Genomic DNA, 19,351 nt, shown 5'->3' on the forward strand with positions numbered 1-19,351 from the left:
AAGAGTGGGGGCCTTTCCCTACCACGTTCTTATGGAAATCATTTAGTGTTTAAGAAATTTTATATTTATTACCCTGGAGGTCATACCAGTCATAATGATTTACTACTAGCGCTTAAAAACATTAAATTATACAGTAATAACTTATAATTAACAAGAAAAAGAATACATTTGAGTCTGAGAGCTTAGTGCATTGTCTGACAGATAGTGTGGTGGTGCCTTTCCTCTAGTCCCCGCTAATGTCATGCTCCTGCTAATTACTGGTTTCGCCAATAGATGGCATCAGGGTGCGCTCCTTGGCAGTCTCACGCGTGCGCTCCCGTTTTTGACGCGCGGGCTCTAAGTTACTGGCAGCCTACTATCATTTCAGTTTCATTACAGGTACCAACCATTTTCTCCACCAACTCTCCGCAGTTTCTGTCCCATTACCACACAGTGCCCAACTCTTCACTATTGATGACACCTCCCTGTGCACACATTCCTAATGCTCATGGCCTTACCGCTATTGAGCACTACCTTTCCCAATGCCCCATAGATTCCAAACCGACTATCTCCTTCCTAATCGCCATGACCAACTATACCCTCACCCACAATTACTTCTCCTTCGAAGGCATTACCTAAAAACAAATCCAGCGTACAGTTACAGACACCCGCATGGCACCATCCTATGCCAATCTATTCATGGGCCATCTAGAGTAATCCTTCCCTAAAAACCCAGTATCCTAAACCCCTCACTGGGATCAGATTTTTTGATGACATCTTTGCTATTTGGGTGAGAACACCTTATCCACATTCCTCCAGAAACTCAACTACTTCTCCCCCTTTTGTTTCAACTGGTCCTACGTAACGTAACAAGCCACCTTCTTTTGTGTTGACCCCACCTCAAAGATGGTTACATCATTACCTCCGTCCATATCAAACATACTAACCACCACCAATACCTCCACTTCGACAGCTGCCACACGTTCCATACCAAGAAGTCTCTTCCGTACAGCCTAGCCATTCGTGGTCGCTGCATCTGCAGTGACGAGCAGTCCCTCTTGAAATATACTGAGTGTCTCACTGAAGCCTTCACTGACCAAAGTTATCCTCCTAGCCTTGTACAAAAGCAAATCTCCCATGACTTATCTTTCCAGTCTTCCACCACCTCAATAAGTCCCTCCGTCCGGCCACAGAGGAACGTTCTCATCATAACTCAGTACCACCCAGGACTGGAGCAACTGAATAACTTTCTCTGCCAGGGTTTTGATTACCTCTCGTCGTGCCCTGAAATCAGAAATGTCCTGCACACAATCTTTCCCACCCTTCTCACAGTGGTAGTTCCACTGTCCACTGAACCTACACAATATGCTCCTCCATCCTTACACAACCCCTGAACACAGTCCCTTACCTCATCGCACATTCTCCTGTAATAGTCCTAGATGCAAGACTTGTCCCATACATCCTCCCACCACCACCTACACCACTCTGGTCACTAACATCACCTATCGCATCAAAGGCAGGGCTGCCTGTGAAACCAGGCATGTAGTCTACAAGCTAAGCTGCAACCACTGTGCCACATTCTATGTAGGCATCTGTCCACATGAGTGGTCACCAACAAACTGCGGCCAAGAAACAAGTGGACCACCCTGTTGCTGAACTCTCTGCCAAACATGATATCCTTCATTTCAATGACTACTTCACAGCCTGTGTGATGTTGGTCCTTCCCACCAACACCAGCTTTTCTGAATTGTGCAGGTGGGAACTTTCCCTGGGATACATCTTACGTTTCTGTAACCCCCATGGCCTCAACCTTAGTCAGTCACTATCTTCACCCACCCAGCCCTTTCCCTGTTTCCATTTCAGCACAACACAGCCATCATTCCACCACCACATCTGGGCTTTTTATTTCTCTCCTTTTCCAGTACTTCCCCCCCACCTCTCCCCTGCCCTCTGTCTAACCTGCAGCACTTCACTGTCTGCTACCCCCACTGTACTATCCCTCCCCCTCCCTGCCCCAGCCTCCTCCTTGCCCCCACATAGTCGTATCATGCACTGGTGCTGCTGTTCGCAGTGTGGTTTCAGTTGGCCGAGACAACAGTTTGTGTTTGTGTTTGCGTGCGTGCGTGCGCATGTCTGTGTGTGTGGTGTTGACGAAGGCCTTAAAGGCTGAAAGCTTTAATTGTGAGAATCTTTTTGTTCTGCCTGTCTGTGACTCAACATCTTTGCTATATGGTGAGTAGCAACTTTCCGTCTCATGACATTGTTACATTCCATCCTGGATTTTCCATTGTTTGATTTTTTCCCGTGATGTGGTTTTTTCTTATTTTCTACTTTTAGCTTTAATCTACCCCTTACTCTGAAGAGCAGCTTGCGTATCTGATTTAAGACATTTCTTGACAGCCTTTTTTACCCCTTATACAATTCAGTAACCAAAAACTTTGCAGAACATTTGATTTCAAACCTACAGCATACTTGAAACTGTCTTTGGGCATCCATAGCTGTGTGGCCCACTATGGAAAATACTACAGATGGTAGCGACAAGGCACTTATAGTTCAAGTAAGAGGTCATGCAGAAAAGTAATGCTTCAAAATGTATGTGAACTTCGTAAATAAAACAAACATTAACAGTCAGTATCTTTGTTCTTCATGTCTATATAGTCGTCCTGGTGATGCAAAAGTTTTTCCCAGTGAGACACTAGTTTGTTTATACTATCATTGCAGAACATTAAAAAGAACCAACACGCGATCTAGTGTTGGACTGCTTCATCACTCATAGTGAAGTCCTTGAAAGTGTTCGTTAAGTTCTGGAAACAGATGAAAATAAAAGCAGAATGGGGCCAAGTTGGGACACTATGGAGGAGGATTGGTTGACAGTGAATGGGGGCATCATATTGTTGCAGATGTGGTCTGTCATTGTCTTGCTGGAGGAGAGGGTGCTCTGTGTGTTGATGAACTCTTCAAATTCGAAACTAGATTACAGCATGCTGTTTCTGATGCACCTGACATAAGTTAAGTTGAATGCTGCCATGTTACACGCTATACTTAGGATTTCTCTAGCAGCAGAGGACTGCAAATATGTGGATATCAAACTTAAAGGTGTAATTTGTTAGTACTTTACATGAAGACTCTCGGTGTGGGTGAGTGGCTGAAATACGTTGACTGGTTTTGTTGGACTCGCAGTGTGTGTCTCACCATCACCACCAAAACTGATAAGACTGGTGGTATTGGAAGTGTGGGGGTGGGGGGGGGGGGGTTACAAATGACTTACACCTTTGTTATGCAAACCTGTGAAGGCAGAACTGACATGGGGTCGTAAGCATTGCCAATCCCCTACACACAAACCAAAGCAAAGTGGAGAACACAAAGCATTTGGTAATGGCAACTGCTGAAGTTGGCAGTGTCATAAACGAGGTACTGTATTTACTCGAATCTAAGCCGCACTTTTTTTCCGGTTTTTGTAATCCAAAAAACCACCTGTGGCTTAAAATCGAGAGCAAAGTATGCGGAAGTTCTGAAAAATGTTGATAGGTGTCACCACAACTAACTTCTGCCGTTAAATACATGTAGCGCAACACAGGTATGCTTTGCAGGCACAAAGATAAATACTGGCGCCAAAACCTCTGTCAGTAAATAAAAGAAAAGGTAGAAGAATGTAAACATTATGCCATGTATTCTTTCGTGTTTGCTACTATCTCATTTAAAACCTGTCAGTCTAATAAACTACAAAACTAGAGTGAGACAACAGTAAACGCGGAAGAATATACACATCAGGTCATGTTTATATTCATATTATTCTTATGCTGATTAGTGATACAGTCAGAAATGAAGCATGGCAACTGACTAGATTTTTAAATATAAGATGACTCTAATTCCTGTGCAGAATGTTATGTACTAAAGAGGTATCTGCAAAGATTTTCAAACAGAGAAAAATTTTCATTAAACTCTCGTTCAGAACATCTTTTATCATACACAGTCTATTATTTGGTTCTTGTTGATCATTATCAAAGAAAGCAGCAGTGTAAGTAACAACAAATAGCAGTCTCTTTCCATTGTTTCGCTTATGAGACAATGCACTTTTTTTTTAAGCCACAGTAACACGCACAAAAGCAAGTCATGCCACGAGTGGCGACAGGTCGGGAACACTCATTATCAGAATGCGACAAACAATGCATGACACAGTACAGTAATGCATTTCAGCTTACAGTGACGTAAACCCCTATAACGAAGAGAACAGCACTTATCAAAGAAAAATCAGCAATCGATTCAAACCAGACGAAGCATGCGAAAAAGGAAGGGTACCTGTATATATACGGACGGAGTGCCTGACACATAGCAATGGCTACTTGGTAAAGCTTAACTGTCAAGCATAAGACTCGAACCAAACTACTGTAGCTGTATCTTCATCCATTCGACCTCAATTGTTTTTCACGTTACAATGGACCAACTTTGTTTACATTTGGAGGGGTGGTCTAAAACTTTTCTCTCACCTTGAATTTCGAGTCTGAAATTTTAGGAGCGGCTTAGATATGGCAAATGTTTTTTCCTTGATTTCGAGTCTCATTTTTCAGGTGCGGCTTAGGTTTGAGTGCGGCTTAGATTTGAGTAAATGCGGTAGTTATGGTCCGACCTCTGCTGTTACCTGTGCAATAATAGTCCAGTATAACCCTCCCCATTCTGCCCCCACTCGAAGCTGTGACATCGAAGTGTCTGAATAGTAGCCGGCCACTGTGGCCGAGAGGTCCTAGGCGCTTCAGTCCGGAAGTGCGCTGCTGCTATGGTCGCAGGTTAGAATCCTGCCTCTGGTATGGATTTGTGTGATGTCTTTAGGTTAGTTAGATTTAAGTAGTACTAAGGGACTGTACCAGGGGACTGATGACCTCATATGTTTAGTCCTGTAGTGCTCAGAGCCATTTGAACCATTCGTCTGAATAGTACAAACTTCAGCTGTGAGACAACCATATGTATTTCTTTGTTCTAATATGCAAGGCCTTGCAGCCATATGTGGTGTATGTATTGGGGGGGGGGGATTAATTTGCTAACCACACTAGATATGGCACCAGTGCATAATTTATGAGAGCACTAATATATCGTTGTTTGTCCATAGACGTGGTCTTTATTTTGCAGATATACATCTATTTCCATTCTGTTTCTAAACTTGAGTTCACTAGATGTGCAGTATCTGGTTGTTTTATTGATACTTATGTGCACAAAATAAAGTTATTTCAAACAGTATCTAATATGATAGTTCATCCCAATTCGGTTCACTGTGAAGTAGCATTTCTTAGGTGCTAGCTGAGTACCCTCCGTTGCCCTACTATATATTTATCCAGGTTCTGTTGGTCCATCCCCCTCCCCCCATTCATCTGCTGTTTCCCTCTCTCTGTGTTGTAGAATGATAAGTTTGTGGCTACATTCAGCAGCTATGTATATACTGTCTGCTAAATGTGTTGCATGTAGTTAATAGTAAAGAAGTAATAAATAAAAATCTCATGTGTGATGCAACGGTTTTACTGCATGCATAGTGAACATGTAGTAAGCGATAAACTTTTCGTTTTAGCATTTTGAATGGGTTGTCAGTAAGAAAAATTTTGGTGGAGGTTTGAAAGTCGTGTGCTGGAAGTCATTGAGTGCTCTTTCTCAAGTACCGGAGGAACAAAATGTGAATATTTGTGCATCGAGGCGTACACATATTTTCCAACCCCACATACACTTTTTTGATGGATAAGCAGTTCTTTCTACACAGTGAGTGATATGTATACAAAGTTTGATAGGAATCGATCCAGTAGTTTGAGATCAGTGTGTTCAAAGACACAGACACACAGATACAACAGTTTTACAGACTGCTTATTGCTATATATATTCTCATTTTGAGATAGAATTTGGATGTCTCAAGTACAATTTTTTCAGGCCCCTACTGGTTGGCAAGGTTTACTTAAAGTTTCTCATTGTTTTGTGCAGGTATTGACAGTGTGCTATTTTTTGTATCGTCCTGCTCTCTAGTTTGAAAACTGTCTTCATATAGTAACCCATTCCAGCTTAGCCTGTGTAGCTCAGAGTATCGATGGCAGGACTACTTGTATGGCAAAATGATGATAATCAAAATCCCTAGGGTGGTTTCTGATATTGGTGTTCATATACCGATAGAAAAACACAGTGGAGAATTAAATTTTAATATGTATAGATCTCTCCATAAGTGAGAGTATGTATATTGGCATCATTCATACTTCTAGAGCCAGTGAGTAATATTCTGTTCAAATGACTTAATAGTTTGGCAGTCTGAGGGAGGGTGTCTTTCTGAAACATGTTAATGTCATGGACTGAGAAGTAATTTTGTAAATAGGTTAGGAACTTGAGAAATAAAATTGAGAATAGTGGCCTGTACTAACACCTATGAGTTACTTAGTGAGTGTCACATCGTTGTTAATGCGACGATGTTCTCGTGTCTTCAGGCATCAGTGAGTGCGTAGACGGCGAAGGCTGCGAGTCGTCGAGCACTGCCTCGCAACGTGACGCGTCCGGTGACGAAGCATCGACGGCAGCCAGTTCGCAGTGTTCGGACCTGAAACAGCAGCAACAGCACCAGAGGTCTACGCCGGGCTACAACTTCGTCGCAGACGACTTCGAGGGGATCACCGTGCTGAGGACGACGTGCCTAGAATGTGAGACAGTTACTGAACGCAAGGAGACGTTCTGCGATATCTGCGTGCCCATAGCCACGGACCAAGACTCGGACGATGGTGGGTACCTGACAGTACTGGCCGAAGTAGTAGCTGTGTGTGCCGTGTTCTGAAGTTTTGTACTTTTCATTGTGTACTTTAAGGTCTTATTGGAGATCTGGCCCTTTAATTGATTGCAAATACTTTCCAGCTAAATCTCCTAGTAGAGTGTGAGTGGGGGGCAGAGGGAATTGTGATATAGAAGGTTTGTGATGGGGCCATGCAGTTCCAGCATGTGTGTGATATGAGGCTGGAATAGAAGGGAGAACCGATAGAGGTACTCCGTCAGGTGACTTGCAGAGTATGGATGTAGATGTAGATAACGGAGGGCGACCTCCCAAAAAACCTTGAGTCCTCACACAAAGGTAATAAAAATAAAGTGTACATGGACTTGAATGCTGAAAGACTTAATTATTGGAAGTCATTCCGCAACCGTAAAACTAGAATGGGCGCACCTATGCCTGAAGTGCGCGAAACACAAATAACATTGGCTTCCATCGTTCCATTATTTTTCAGTTATGAGCCTGTACCCATTCCTCCAGTATTGCTTCAGCTAACGGAATGATAAATTTTTTGTCATACGTCCCAATGAGCAGCTGTAATATAAAGTAAACAAAAAGCTAGGCGAGGAAAAATTTGCTCTCTGCAAGAAAATACCTCAGATTCTGAGCTAGCAGCAGAATCCCACAATGAGGCAGTTGATGCACATTTAGAGGGGATCTGATGGATCTGCACTGTTTAATGCTATGAGTGGGTCAGAATTGTGGGTAAATCTTTTATGTGGCAACAGTGATGCAATGAAAGTTTTCTATTATTGTGCAATTAAACAGTGATTTAACTCAGTATATTATGTTTCATCTTATTTCAATTAAACAATGATAAAATAAACTGATTTTGTTCGTAAACATTTACCTTGGTAACATAAAGACAGCTATGTGTACGAAGTACGCTGCTTGTCTGCTCGTTCTACGAAAACTGTGTCCCTGCTCGAGGGTTAATCTGGAAACACTTAGGAACAAAGCATACAAGCATTCCACAGAAAATACTTTTTATGCGTTAGCTAGTTGGCATTGCTTGGTCTTCAGCGTCTTGTCGCGGATCTCGTTAGGTTTGTACATAGGTTGGTTGGTTGCTTATTTAGGTAGGTTGGTTGGTTAGGTTGATCGGCTAAGCTGTACTGTAGGTCCGTCTCCAACAGGGGCCATATGTGGAGTGAGCAGACTAACACATGGTTCCTGAAGAGGAGCAGCAGCCTCTCCAGTAGCCGCTGGAGCAACAGTCTGAACGTTTGACTGATTCAGCCTTGTAAAGTTAGCTAACATGGCCGTGTTGTGCTGGTAACTGTGAATGGCTGAAAGCAAGGGGAGACTACAGCCATCATTGTCCTGGTGGCATGCAGCTCTTCTGTATGGATTAATGATGAAGGTAATCTCCTGGGTAAACATGTTCCCCTTCGGGTCTGCAGTGGGGACTACTCAGGAAGATGTCATCGGGGAAAACAAAACTGGCATCCTAGGGGTTGGAGTCTGGAATGTTAGATCCATTAATAAAGTAGATAGGTTAGAGGTGATGGATAGCATGAAGGTACTTACACATAGCCGGAACAAAAATGGCAGCACTGGGAGTTGTGTGAAATAAACGGAAGTTGGTAGAAATCTTTCTCCATCTGAAATATGACGTCCATTCAAATTTTGAGCTAGTCACATAAGAGTGGTGCAAGTAGATAAGGAAAAGTGTGAAGTTATCCACATGAGTACTAAAAGAAATCAGCTAAATTTCGATCACGCGATAAGTCACACAAATCTGAAGGCTGTAAATTCAACTAAATACTTAGGGATTATAATTACAAATAACCTAAATTGGAACGATCACAAAGATAATATTGTAGGTAGAGCAAACCAAAGACTGCGATTCATTGGCAGAACACTTAGAAGGTGCAACAGGTCCACTAAAGAAGCTGATTACGCCGCACTTGTCCTCCCTATTCTGGAGTGTTGCTGTGCGGTGTGGGATCCGCATCAGGTGGGATTGACGGATGACATCGAAAAAGTACAAAGAAGAGCAGCTAGTTTTGTATTAGCACAAAATAGGGGAGATAGTGTAACAGGCATGATACGTGAATTGGAGTGCCAATCATTAAAACAAAAGCGATTTTCGTTGCGACGGGATCTTCTCATGAAATTTCAATCACAAGTTTTCTCCTCCAATTGCGAAAACATTCTGTTGGCAGCCACCTACATAGGGAGAAATGTCATCATGACAAAATAAGAGAAATCGGGGCTCGCACAGAAAAATTTAAGTGCTCGTTTTTCCCGCGTGCCGTTCGAGAGTGGAACAGTAGAGAAACAGCTTGAAGTAGGTTCATTGAACCCTCTGCCAGACACTTTATTGTGAATAGCAGAGTAATCACGTAGATGTAGATGTAGTGCTACTTTGAGGGTGCAAATCAAGTTTGTTTTAAGTATGTGCCATAACAGTTGTGAGCTTACTGCCTTCGAGATTGGACATGGCGAGTTGATGTTGGTTAACAGTGCCTTTAAGGGGAATTAGAATGGAAATTTTTTTTTTCAGATTTTCAGATTTTTATCTCATTATAAAATTTGCAATTTTTGGAAGAAAATTATACAGGGTGAAGCGAAATTCGCGCACTGGAGCATCGCAGCATGACTCCTCACGTACCAGCGATGAAAAAATGCCTCTCACAAAATTTCGTCCAATGAGTACATTTGCAGAAAAGGATGTTAAAGAGTGGCAATCTGGCAGCGCTGCAACCAAATGTACGGTAAGTATCTTTGTCAGCAATTGTCAGTTGTGCTTTACAGTTGGTGCAGTGGATAAAGTTTTGGTTTAGCATGTAGGAGATTGAGGGTTCGATCCTTGGTTGGGCTACATTTTTTTGTTTGCTAATTTCATTCTGTATCCTAAATTGACAACATTTTGCAATGCTTAACACAACAAATACATGATCAGACAAATAATAAATAGACAAATGACCTGTCGTAGGACAGAATAGCTGTAAAAACAGTAGCTGTGTCAAGATGCTAAAGATGATAGCACAGTTCAGTAACACAACATCTTCTTGTCATTTATACTACATGTAATTTGAGCACTCAGGTGTAGGACATTAGCAACCAGTGACAATAATAATGTCCATATTAATAATTATTTGACCTTCACAACAGAATACATTGTCCTCAGAACAACAGATGCTCAAAGTGACCTCCCTGCACATCCAAACATTGCGGAACCCACCGGATCTTAGAGCTCTAGGCCCTTTGCAGCAAACCTTTGTCCTCAGTAACTAGAGCAGCACGAACATGCGGCACCAATTCTTCCACATTCGTCGGTTGAGTAGAGTGCACGTGCTCCTGCAGGTGTCTCCAGAGGAAGGAATCCAGGGGAATTAGGCCAGGTGGACGCGGTGGCTATACAACTGGACCTCCACGTCCTAACCATTTCCCTGGAAATGTTCTGCCGAAACACTGTCGCACATTCCAGAGTGTGGAGGTGCACCGTCACGTTGGAACCATATTCTCTGCCGAACATCTTCCAGCACATCAGGCAGATAGTTTTGATATGAATGCATGATACCTTCGTGCAGGTAACCAGTCAGGCAACATGTAAAGGCTCAAACACCTGTCTCCCAAAATTCCGGCCCAGGCGTTGATACCAAAGCGAACTTGATATCCATGATCGCAGGTGACTTGCGGGTAAACCTCACACCAATGGTGGGCATTGTGCATATTGATGACACACTCACAAGTGAATGCTGCTTCATCCAACCATATTATGATGATCACAAAGTCATCGTTGGCTTCCTGTTGTTGGAACCATTCACAGAATTGTATCTGCTGATGGCCATCTGCAGGATGCAGGTATTGTGTGAAAGCATAATGATAGGGGGTGAAGCCCATGCATGTGGACCACATTAACGACGGTGTGTGTGTGTGTGTTGTGAGAAACGCAGCTGCCTTGCTACGCTACGTGTACTTCGCTGAGCTTCTTAGTGTAAGACTCCAAAATAGCTTCCTCAGTATCTGGAGTACGGCGAGTCTGTCATGCGATGATGGAAGGAGAGAGCCTGACTCCTGAAGGGGCAGCTCCAGCTGATGAAACACATTTTTATCTGGTTAGCCTTGATGAGGATATCTAAGAGTATATTCACGAGTAGCAACCTTATCTCAGCTATCAGATGCGCCAAGGGCCAGAAGCATATCCACATATTCATTGTTTGTGTATGCCATACATCTGTCACACTGGTTTAGAGGTTTACAACGAGAAAATTCTATAAGTCTATACATGCACATTGGAGTCTGTCACGAGCTGTCTGGTGGACAGCACATACACTATAAACACACTGTCAGTCCTGCGCACTGTTCCACCTAACACGCATTACACCTTTGACAAATATTGCTCTGCATGATTCATCCTGACACTACTAATTTTGGAATGTTTGGTTTTGAATTATACTCTTTCCCTAATGGTAACAGATGTGATGTTTCCACAATCCCATCAGTATTATAATAATAATAATAATAATAATAATAATAATAATAATAATAATAATAATAATAATAATAATAATAATAATAATAATAATAATAATAATAGAAGAAGAAGAAGAAGAAGAAGAATACAAAGACACAAATACAGACATTAGACCATTCTTGCATAGACCGCCAAATAACCCACAAGTCGAAACAACAATAAAAACTATCAACACAATCATACACAACAAAATAAATGAAAACACAACTATGGAAGAGTTATAACTACTGGTTTATATAGGAGCACTCACTACACTAAATATACACACTAGGCAGAGATCAGAACCAACCAATACACAGAAGAAATCCACAAAACCAGCATGGAAACACAGGCTACAGATCAAAATAGAAAAACTGAGAAAAGACATTGGACAGGTAACACAATTTATAAGAAAAGAAATATCAGACAAAAAACGAAAAAGGTTAGGTAAAATCTCACAACAAGAAGCGATAGAGCAATTAGATGAAAAGAAGCAGAAATTACAAGCATTGGATAAATGACTTAGAAGATACAATAAAAGGGAAAATAGAAGGAAACAAAATCAAACATTGAACACAAACCAAAAGAAATTTTACTAGACAATAGATAACACACACATTAACATAGACAATCCACCAAACATAACAGACACGGAACACTTCTGGAGCAACATATGGTCAAACCCGGTACAACATAACAGGCATGCACGGTGGATAGAAGCAGAAACACACATACAAGATGATACCACAGATGCCTGAAGTGATAATTTTGCAACATGAAGTCACCAAAGCAATTAATTCTACTCACAATTGGGAAACCCCTGGAAAAGATAAAATAGCAAATTTCTGGCCAAAGAAGTTCACCTCAACACATTCACATCTAACTAAATTATTTAACAGTTACATTGCAGACCCATACACATTCCCTGATACACTTGCATATGGAATAACTTATATGAAACCTAAAGATCAAGCAGACACAGCAAACCCAGCTAAATACCGCCCCATTACATGCCTACCAACAATATACAAAATATTAACTTCAGTCATTACACAGAAATTAATGACACATACAACACAGAACAAAATTATAAATCAAGAACAAAAAGGCTGTTGCAAAGGAGCACGAGGATGTAAAGAGCAACTGATAATACATGCAGAGGTAACATATTAAGATAAAACTAAACAAAGGTCACTACACTATGCATACATTGATTACCGAGAAGCTTTTGATAGTGTACCCCACTCATGGTTACTACAAATATTGGAAATATACAAAGTAGATCCTAAATTGATACAGTTCCTAAACATAGTAATGAAAAATTGGAAAACCACACTTAATATCCAAACAAATTCAAATAATATCACATCACAGCCAATACAGATTAAGCGTGGAATATACCAAGGAGACTCATTAAGTAGTTTCTGGTTCTGCCTTGCTCTGAACCCACTATCCAACATGCTAAATAATACAAATTATGGATACAATATTACTGGAACATACCCACACAAAATCACACATTTGCTATACATGGATGATCTAAAACTACTGGCAGCAACAAATCAACAACTCAACCAATTACTAAAGATAACAGAAGTATTCAGCAATGATATAAATATGGCTTTTGGAACAGACAAATGTAAGAAAAATAGCATAGTCAAGGGAAAACACACTAAACAAGATTACATATTGGATAACCACAGCAACTGCATAAAAGTGATGGAAAAAAAAGATGCCTATAAATATCTAGGATACAGACAAAAAATAGGAATAGATAATACAAATATTAAAGAAGAACTAAAAGAAAAATATAGACAAAGACTAACAAAAATACTGAAAACAGAATTGACAGCAAGAAACAAAACAAAAGCTATAAATACTTATGCTATACCAATATTGACCTACTCATTTGGAGTAGTGAAATGGAGTAACACAGACCTAGAAGCATTCAATACACTTACACGATCACAATGCCACAAATATAGAATACATCGCTTACATTCAGCAACAGAAAGATTCACATTAAGCAGAAAGGAAGGCGGAAGGGGATTTATCGACATAAAAAACTACATTATGGACAGGTAGACAATTAAAGAAAATTCTTTCTACAACGAGCAGAAACTAGCAAAATACACGAAGCTATCACTCATATAAATACATCAGCTACACCACTGCAATTTCATAACCACTTCTACAACCCTTTCGATCACATAACATCAACAGATACGAAGAAAGTAAATTGGAAAAAGAAAACACTACATGGCAAGCACCCGTATCATCTAACACAGCCACACATCGATCAAGACGCATCCAACACATGGCTAAGAAAAGGCAATATATACAGTGCGACGGAAGGATTCATGATTGCAATACAGGATCAAACAATAAACACCAGATATTACAGCAAGCATATTATTAAGGATCCCAATACCACAACAGATAAATGCAGACTTTGCAAACAACAAATAGAAACAGTAGACCACATCACAAGCGGATGTACAATGCTAGCAAATACAGAATGCCCCAGGAGACGTGACAATGTAGCAAAAATAATAAATCAACAATTTGCCATAGAACATAAACTAATAAAACAACACGTTTCCACGTACAAGTATGCACCACAAAATGTACTGGAGAATGATGAATACAAATTATACTGGAACAGAACCATTATAACAGATAAAACACCACCACATAACAAACCTGACATCATACTCACCAATAAAAAAAAGAAATTAACACAAATAATCGAAATATCCATACCCAGTACAACAAATATACAAAAGAAAACAGGAGAAAAAATTGAAAAATACATCCAACTGGCTGAGGAAGTCAAGGATATGTGGCATCAGGATAAAGTTGACATTATGCCAATTATACTAATTATACTATCAACTACAGGAGTCATACCACACAATATCCACCAGTACATCAATGCAGTACAGCTACATCCAAACTTATATATACAACTACAGAAATCCGTAATTATTGATACATGTTCAATTACCCGAAAGTTCCTAAATGCAATATAACATATACTGTACAGTTAAAAGGAAGTCATGCTTCATCAAGGTCCGCGTCACTTTCTACTTCTGACCAGACATAACGTCTGAGATAAGAAAGAAATAATAATAATAATAAATTGAGATACGTACTAAACAGCATGCGGTTACCAGACTCAGCGTTGAAAGGCATAATTAGTGGGACCATAGTGATAACACATACAAATAGTAAGAGTTTGGACATGATTCATAAAGCATGTTCCAAGTCCTATTGGTAACATAGGGCACTAACGAAATGCAGTGGACCTGAACGAGGCAAGAATAATAGTTGGTACTAATCTATGGTACCATTGGGGGAGGGTACAATAAAAACAGGTCTCGCATCTACTAGATGAAGTGGTGTGAATAAATTCACGCCCACGGTGTGGAAAGGGCTTCTTTCAAAGCTGACCAATCTTCCTTCCATTTCTAAAATTGTAATGTGTAAGTGCAAATGTTTTCCAGAGGACCTGCTCCAATCGCTGTTAACGATAAAGATGCCAGATACCGTACCACCTGGACTAAATTAACTAAATAAAAAACATATATCTAAACCAAGGAGCAAACCCTCGACCTCCTGCATGCTAACCCAACATGCCATGAAAGTACAGAACATTCTTATTGTCCCTTCATGGTTGGCAAGCTTCATTATTCGAAGGATCACATAAAGAATTTAGACAGTTTGCAGCATACAGTTAATTTTTGATGGCCATCTGAATTGGTCAGTTTGTCAACTGCAATTGAAAATGGAGACAACAGTTTTGTGCTGGTATTAAACATTTTAATTTGAACAGTTGGACTGCCCTACAAACCAAAACAGAATTTGATGTACACATGGATTCTGCACCACCGTAAAAGACAATTTACTTTGGGATTAATTAATTTAAATGTGGTCGGACAGCCACTGAAGACAAAGTGCGCTCCATCCATCCAGTTGAGTCACCACAAAAGAAACAATTGACAAAATTCATGACATGGTAATGCAAGAGTGCTGAATAAAGATCTGTGAGTTTATTGAGAGACTGTTGGCATCTCAAAAGAGTAAGTGCGTAATGCTACGTATGGAGAATTGGCTATGAAGAAGCTGTGTGGGAGGTGGGTGTCAGTCAACAAAAAGCGCATCTGGCACATTCCAACTAAGTTTATGGTGATATCTAGTCAGTCTGCAAGACTTTTCGATTTTTAACTGCTGATGAAACTCGGATCCATTGTACACACCATGGTAAAACGGTAGTTAAAACAATGGAGGAAGGCTGGCGAAAGTGAACCAAAGAAGCCAAAGACCATTTTGTCAGCCAAGGTGATGGCCCCTGTTTTGGGATTCCCACCGAATAATTATTGTAGACTTCTTGGAAAAAGGCAGATCCGTACTGGGACTCAATTATGCTTCAATGTTGGATCGCTTGAAAGTTGCATTGACTGAAAGCAAACCGAAGCTAACAAGCTCTTTTGTGAGGCTAATGTACCGCCCCACACATCAGTGATTACAGTGATGTAAGTCCATGAATTGGTTCCTCCTGCATCCTACTGACCTCTCTTAACCACATGTGACACCTTCCAGACTTTGGCTCACTGGGAAGAAATTCTCACCAAATGAGGAAGTGGTAGTTACAGCAAATGAGTATTTTGCAGCATTTGCCAGTGATTTTCCAGATATTTCATAAAGTTCTGCCAAAGTGTGTGTGCTTCAAAAGAGACCGAGGTGTGATCAAAAAGTAAAAGGATTTTTTAATTTCACACGGTTTATACATCAGATTTTCAAGATTTTTTGTTTTGTTGATAAACACATTCTTGATGTTGCATTTTCAGCTGTTTTGAATATTTATTTCATTGTTGACAGTCAGAAGGTTATTCATGTTTTAGAGTGCTCAGTGAATTTTTGCTTTTGAGAGAAATGGATCAAAGAATCTGCATTAAATTTAGCTTGGAAAACAGAATGAAGTGCAGCACAGCTTGCTCCCAAATGTTGACAGTGGCTTTTGGCAAATATACCAGGAGCAGGACAAGAGTTTACGAGTGGTATAAACATTTCAAAGAGGATTCAAGATGTTGAAGACATTGACCACCCTGGACACGATAACACATAAATTACTGATGATAGTTTGGGAGAATTGAAGAATATAGTTCTGGAAAATTGGCAAACCACCATCAGATAGGTTGCTGTTGATGTCTGCATATTCTTTTTCTCATGCCAAGCAGTTTTTCAGAACTTTTGGGCATGAAACATATATTATTGAATTTAGACCACAAACATCATCATTTTGGAATTGCTGAATAAAGTCTACAGTTATCCAGAACTTCTAAAGAAGGTTGTAACAAATGAATAAACATGGGTAGACAGATACGACTTAGAAACAAAGGTTTGAAGAGCCAAAGCTGAAAAAGATTACGCATGTTTGATCATGTGTGAAGGTTCCTCTTACCATTTTGTTAGATTACAATGAGTTCACAACCTTCATCTCTGCGAAACTACTGCAGCATACCTGGTGATCAAAAAGTCAGTATAAATTTGAAAACTGAATAAATCACGGAATCATGTAGATAGAGAGGTACAAATTGACACATATGCTTGGAATGACATGGGGTTTTATTAGAACCAAAAAAGTACACAAGTTCAAAAAATGTCCGACAGATGACACTTCATCTGATCAGAATAGCAATAATTAGCATAATAAAGTAAGACAATAAGACAAAGCAAAGATGATGATCTTTACAGGAAATGCTCAATATGTCCACCATCATTCCTCAACAATAGCTGTAGTCGAGGAATAATGTGAACAGCACTGTGAAGCATGTCCGGAGTTATGATGAGGCATTGGCGTCGGATGTGGTCTTTCAGCATCCATAGATATGTCGGTCGATCACGATACACTTGCGACTTCAGGTAACCTCAAAGCCAATTATTGCAAGGACTGAGGTCTGGGGACCTGGGAGGCCAAGCATGACGAAAGTGGCGGCTGAGCACACGATCATCAACAAACGACGTGCGCAAGAGATCTTTCACACGTATAGCTATATGGGCTGGGGCGCCATCCTGCGTAAACATCGTACGTTCCAGCAGGTGTTTATCAGCCAGGCTGGGGATGGTGTGATTCTGTAACATGTCGGCGTACCTCTCACCCATGACGGTAGCAGTTACAAAACCAGAATCACGCATTTCCTCGAAGAATAAAGGCACAGTAATGGTAGATATGGTAAATCCAACCCATACCGTGACTTTCCCATCGTGCAATGGTGTTTTCATGACAGTTCTAGGATTTTCAGTAGCCCAAATTCTGCAGTTGTGGGCATTGACAGACTCTTGGAGCGTGAAATGAGCTTCGTCGGTCCACAACACGTTACTCAACCAATCGTCATTTTCTGCCGTCTTTTGAAACGCCCACACCACAAATGCCTTGCGCTTCACTAAATTGCCAGGCAACAGTTCATGATGCTGATGGAGTTTGTACGGATAGCATCAGAGAGTACGCCCAAGTGCCAACCCAACAGTAGTGTATGGAATGCCGGTGCAACGTGCGACTGCTCAAGCGTTGACTCCCCTATGCATAGGCGGACCTGCTACAGTATCCATTTCTTCCTGAACTGTCTCAGCAGCATTACGCCTTGTGTTCGGTCGGCCACTATGGGGTCTATCGTGTAAACAACCTGTGGCTTCGAACTTCGAAATCATTCTCACCACAGCTGCGTTCGTCAACAGACCTTTACCCGTTCGAATATCCTTCCTAGGGCAATAGGATTGTAACGCTGAACTAGCACAGTCCCCATTCTGATAATACAGCTTCACTAAAAGTGCCTTTTCAGGTAATGTCAACATGCTGCGACTGCTGGCGAATCTGATTCTCTCTCTCATTACAGCTCCTTTTATACATGATTCTCATGCGCAGTCACTGACGTTTTGCTGTCCAGCGCCATCTGTCAGACATTTTGTGAATATTTTATTTTATTTTATTCTCCCCCCCCCCCCCCCCCCCTAATAAAACCCCATGTCATTACAAGCATGTTTGTCAATTTTTACCTCTCAATCTACATTATTTTGTGGTTTATTAAGTTTTCAAATTTATACTGACTTTTTGATCACCCTTTACATCCCTTTGAACCTGCTTATTGTTCAACTCGGTTATACAACCACAAGCAGGTAGTCTTTAGTGGTGAAGTGTAATTATGGTGTGGCGGTGTGATCTGTGTTTGTCTTTTTGACATAAGACACAGACTCGAAGATATCTTACTGGGACTGACTCGCAAACAAATTTCCAGCATACATGCAGTGAGGTAATCGTCATGGGATGCAAATATGCCCATCCACACATGCCTGTAATATCACATACACTAGGTACAAAAGGGCAGTGCATTGCTGGAGCTGTCATTTGTCCTCGGGCGAGTCACGAGAAAAAGTTTCAGACAAGATTGTGGCTGCACAATGGGAATTAAGATTCTGAACATGGAATGGTAGTTGAAATCATACGAATGGGACGTTCCATTTTGGAAATGATTAGAGAATTCGGTATTCAGAGATGCACAGTGTCAAATGAGCACCAAGAATACCAGATTTCAGGCATTCTCTCTCACCATGGATTAACACAGTGGCTTCCACTTAACAACTGAGAGAAGGTTATGTAGAGTTTGTCTGTCATAACAGACAAGCAACACTACATGAAATAACTGCAGGAATCAATTTGGGTCACATGACCCGTTAAGAATGTGCGGTGAAATTTAGCTTTTCTGGGCTATGGCAACAGACGGCTGACGAGTGCCTTTGGTAACAACCATGCTGATTGAACCGTAGATGACTGGAAAACAGTGGCCCAGTCAGACGAGTCTAGATTTCAGTTAATAAGACAGGGTGTATACGATCCAGGAGATCTGGGAAAAACCCGGGAATTTTTTCGTCCGGGGGAAAACCGCGAAAAACCCAGGAATTTTTTAGAATTCCTGGAACTTTTCCTTGTTTTAGTCACCAATTAAATTTTTGTTATTTTGACTGGTAAGAACCAATACTCCAACGAAGGATATTACTGTATCCCGCTTCTGCAGAGTAATGCTGCAGCAAAAAAATATGAACGAGAGAAAAAAAATAAGATAAAACTTAAG

At 40.8% G+C, this 19,351-nt stretch overlaps 1 protein-coding gene across 1 annotated transcript in view; it reads left to right on the top strand.

Moving 5' to 3' along the window:
* LOC126293177 (ubiquitin carboxyl-terminal hydrolase 1) overlaps window positions 1-19,351 on the top strand; it is a 98,633-nt gene that overhangs the window by 36,865 nt on the left and 42,417 nt on the right. The window contains exon 6 of the mRNA XM_049986275.1: window positions 6,429-6,716. Coding sequence (XP_049842232.1) covers window positions 6,429-6,716 — 288 coding nt within the window. The remainder of the gene's footprint in view (window positions 1-6,428; window positions 6,717-19,351) is intronic.

This window comes from Schistocerca gregaria, chromosome 10 (genome assembly GCF_023897955.1).
Source record: "Schistocerca gregaria isolate iqSchGreg1 chromosome 10, iqSchGreg1.2, whole genome shotgun sequence".
Lineage (NCBI taxonomy): Eukaryota > Metazoa > Arthropoda > Insecta > Orthoptera > Acrididae > Schistocerca > Schistocerca gregaria.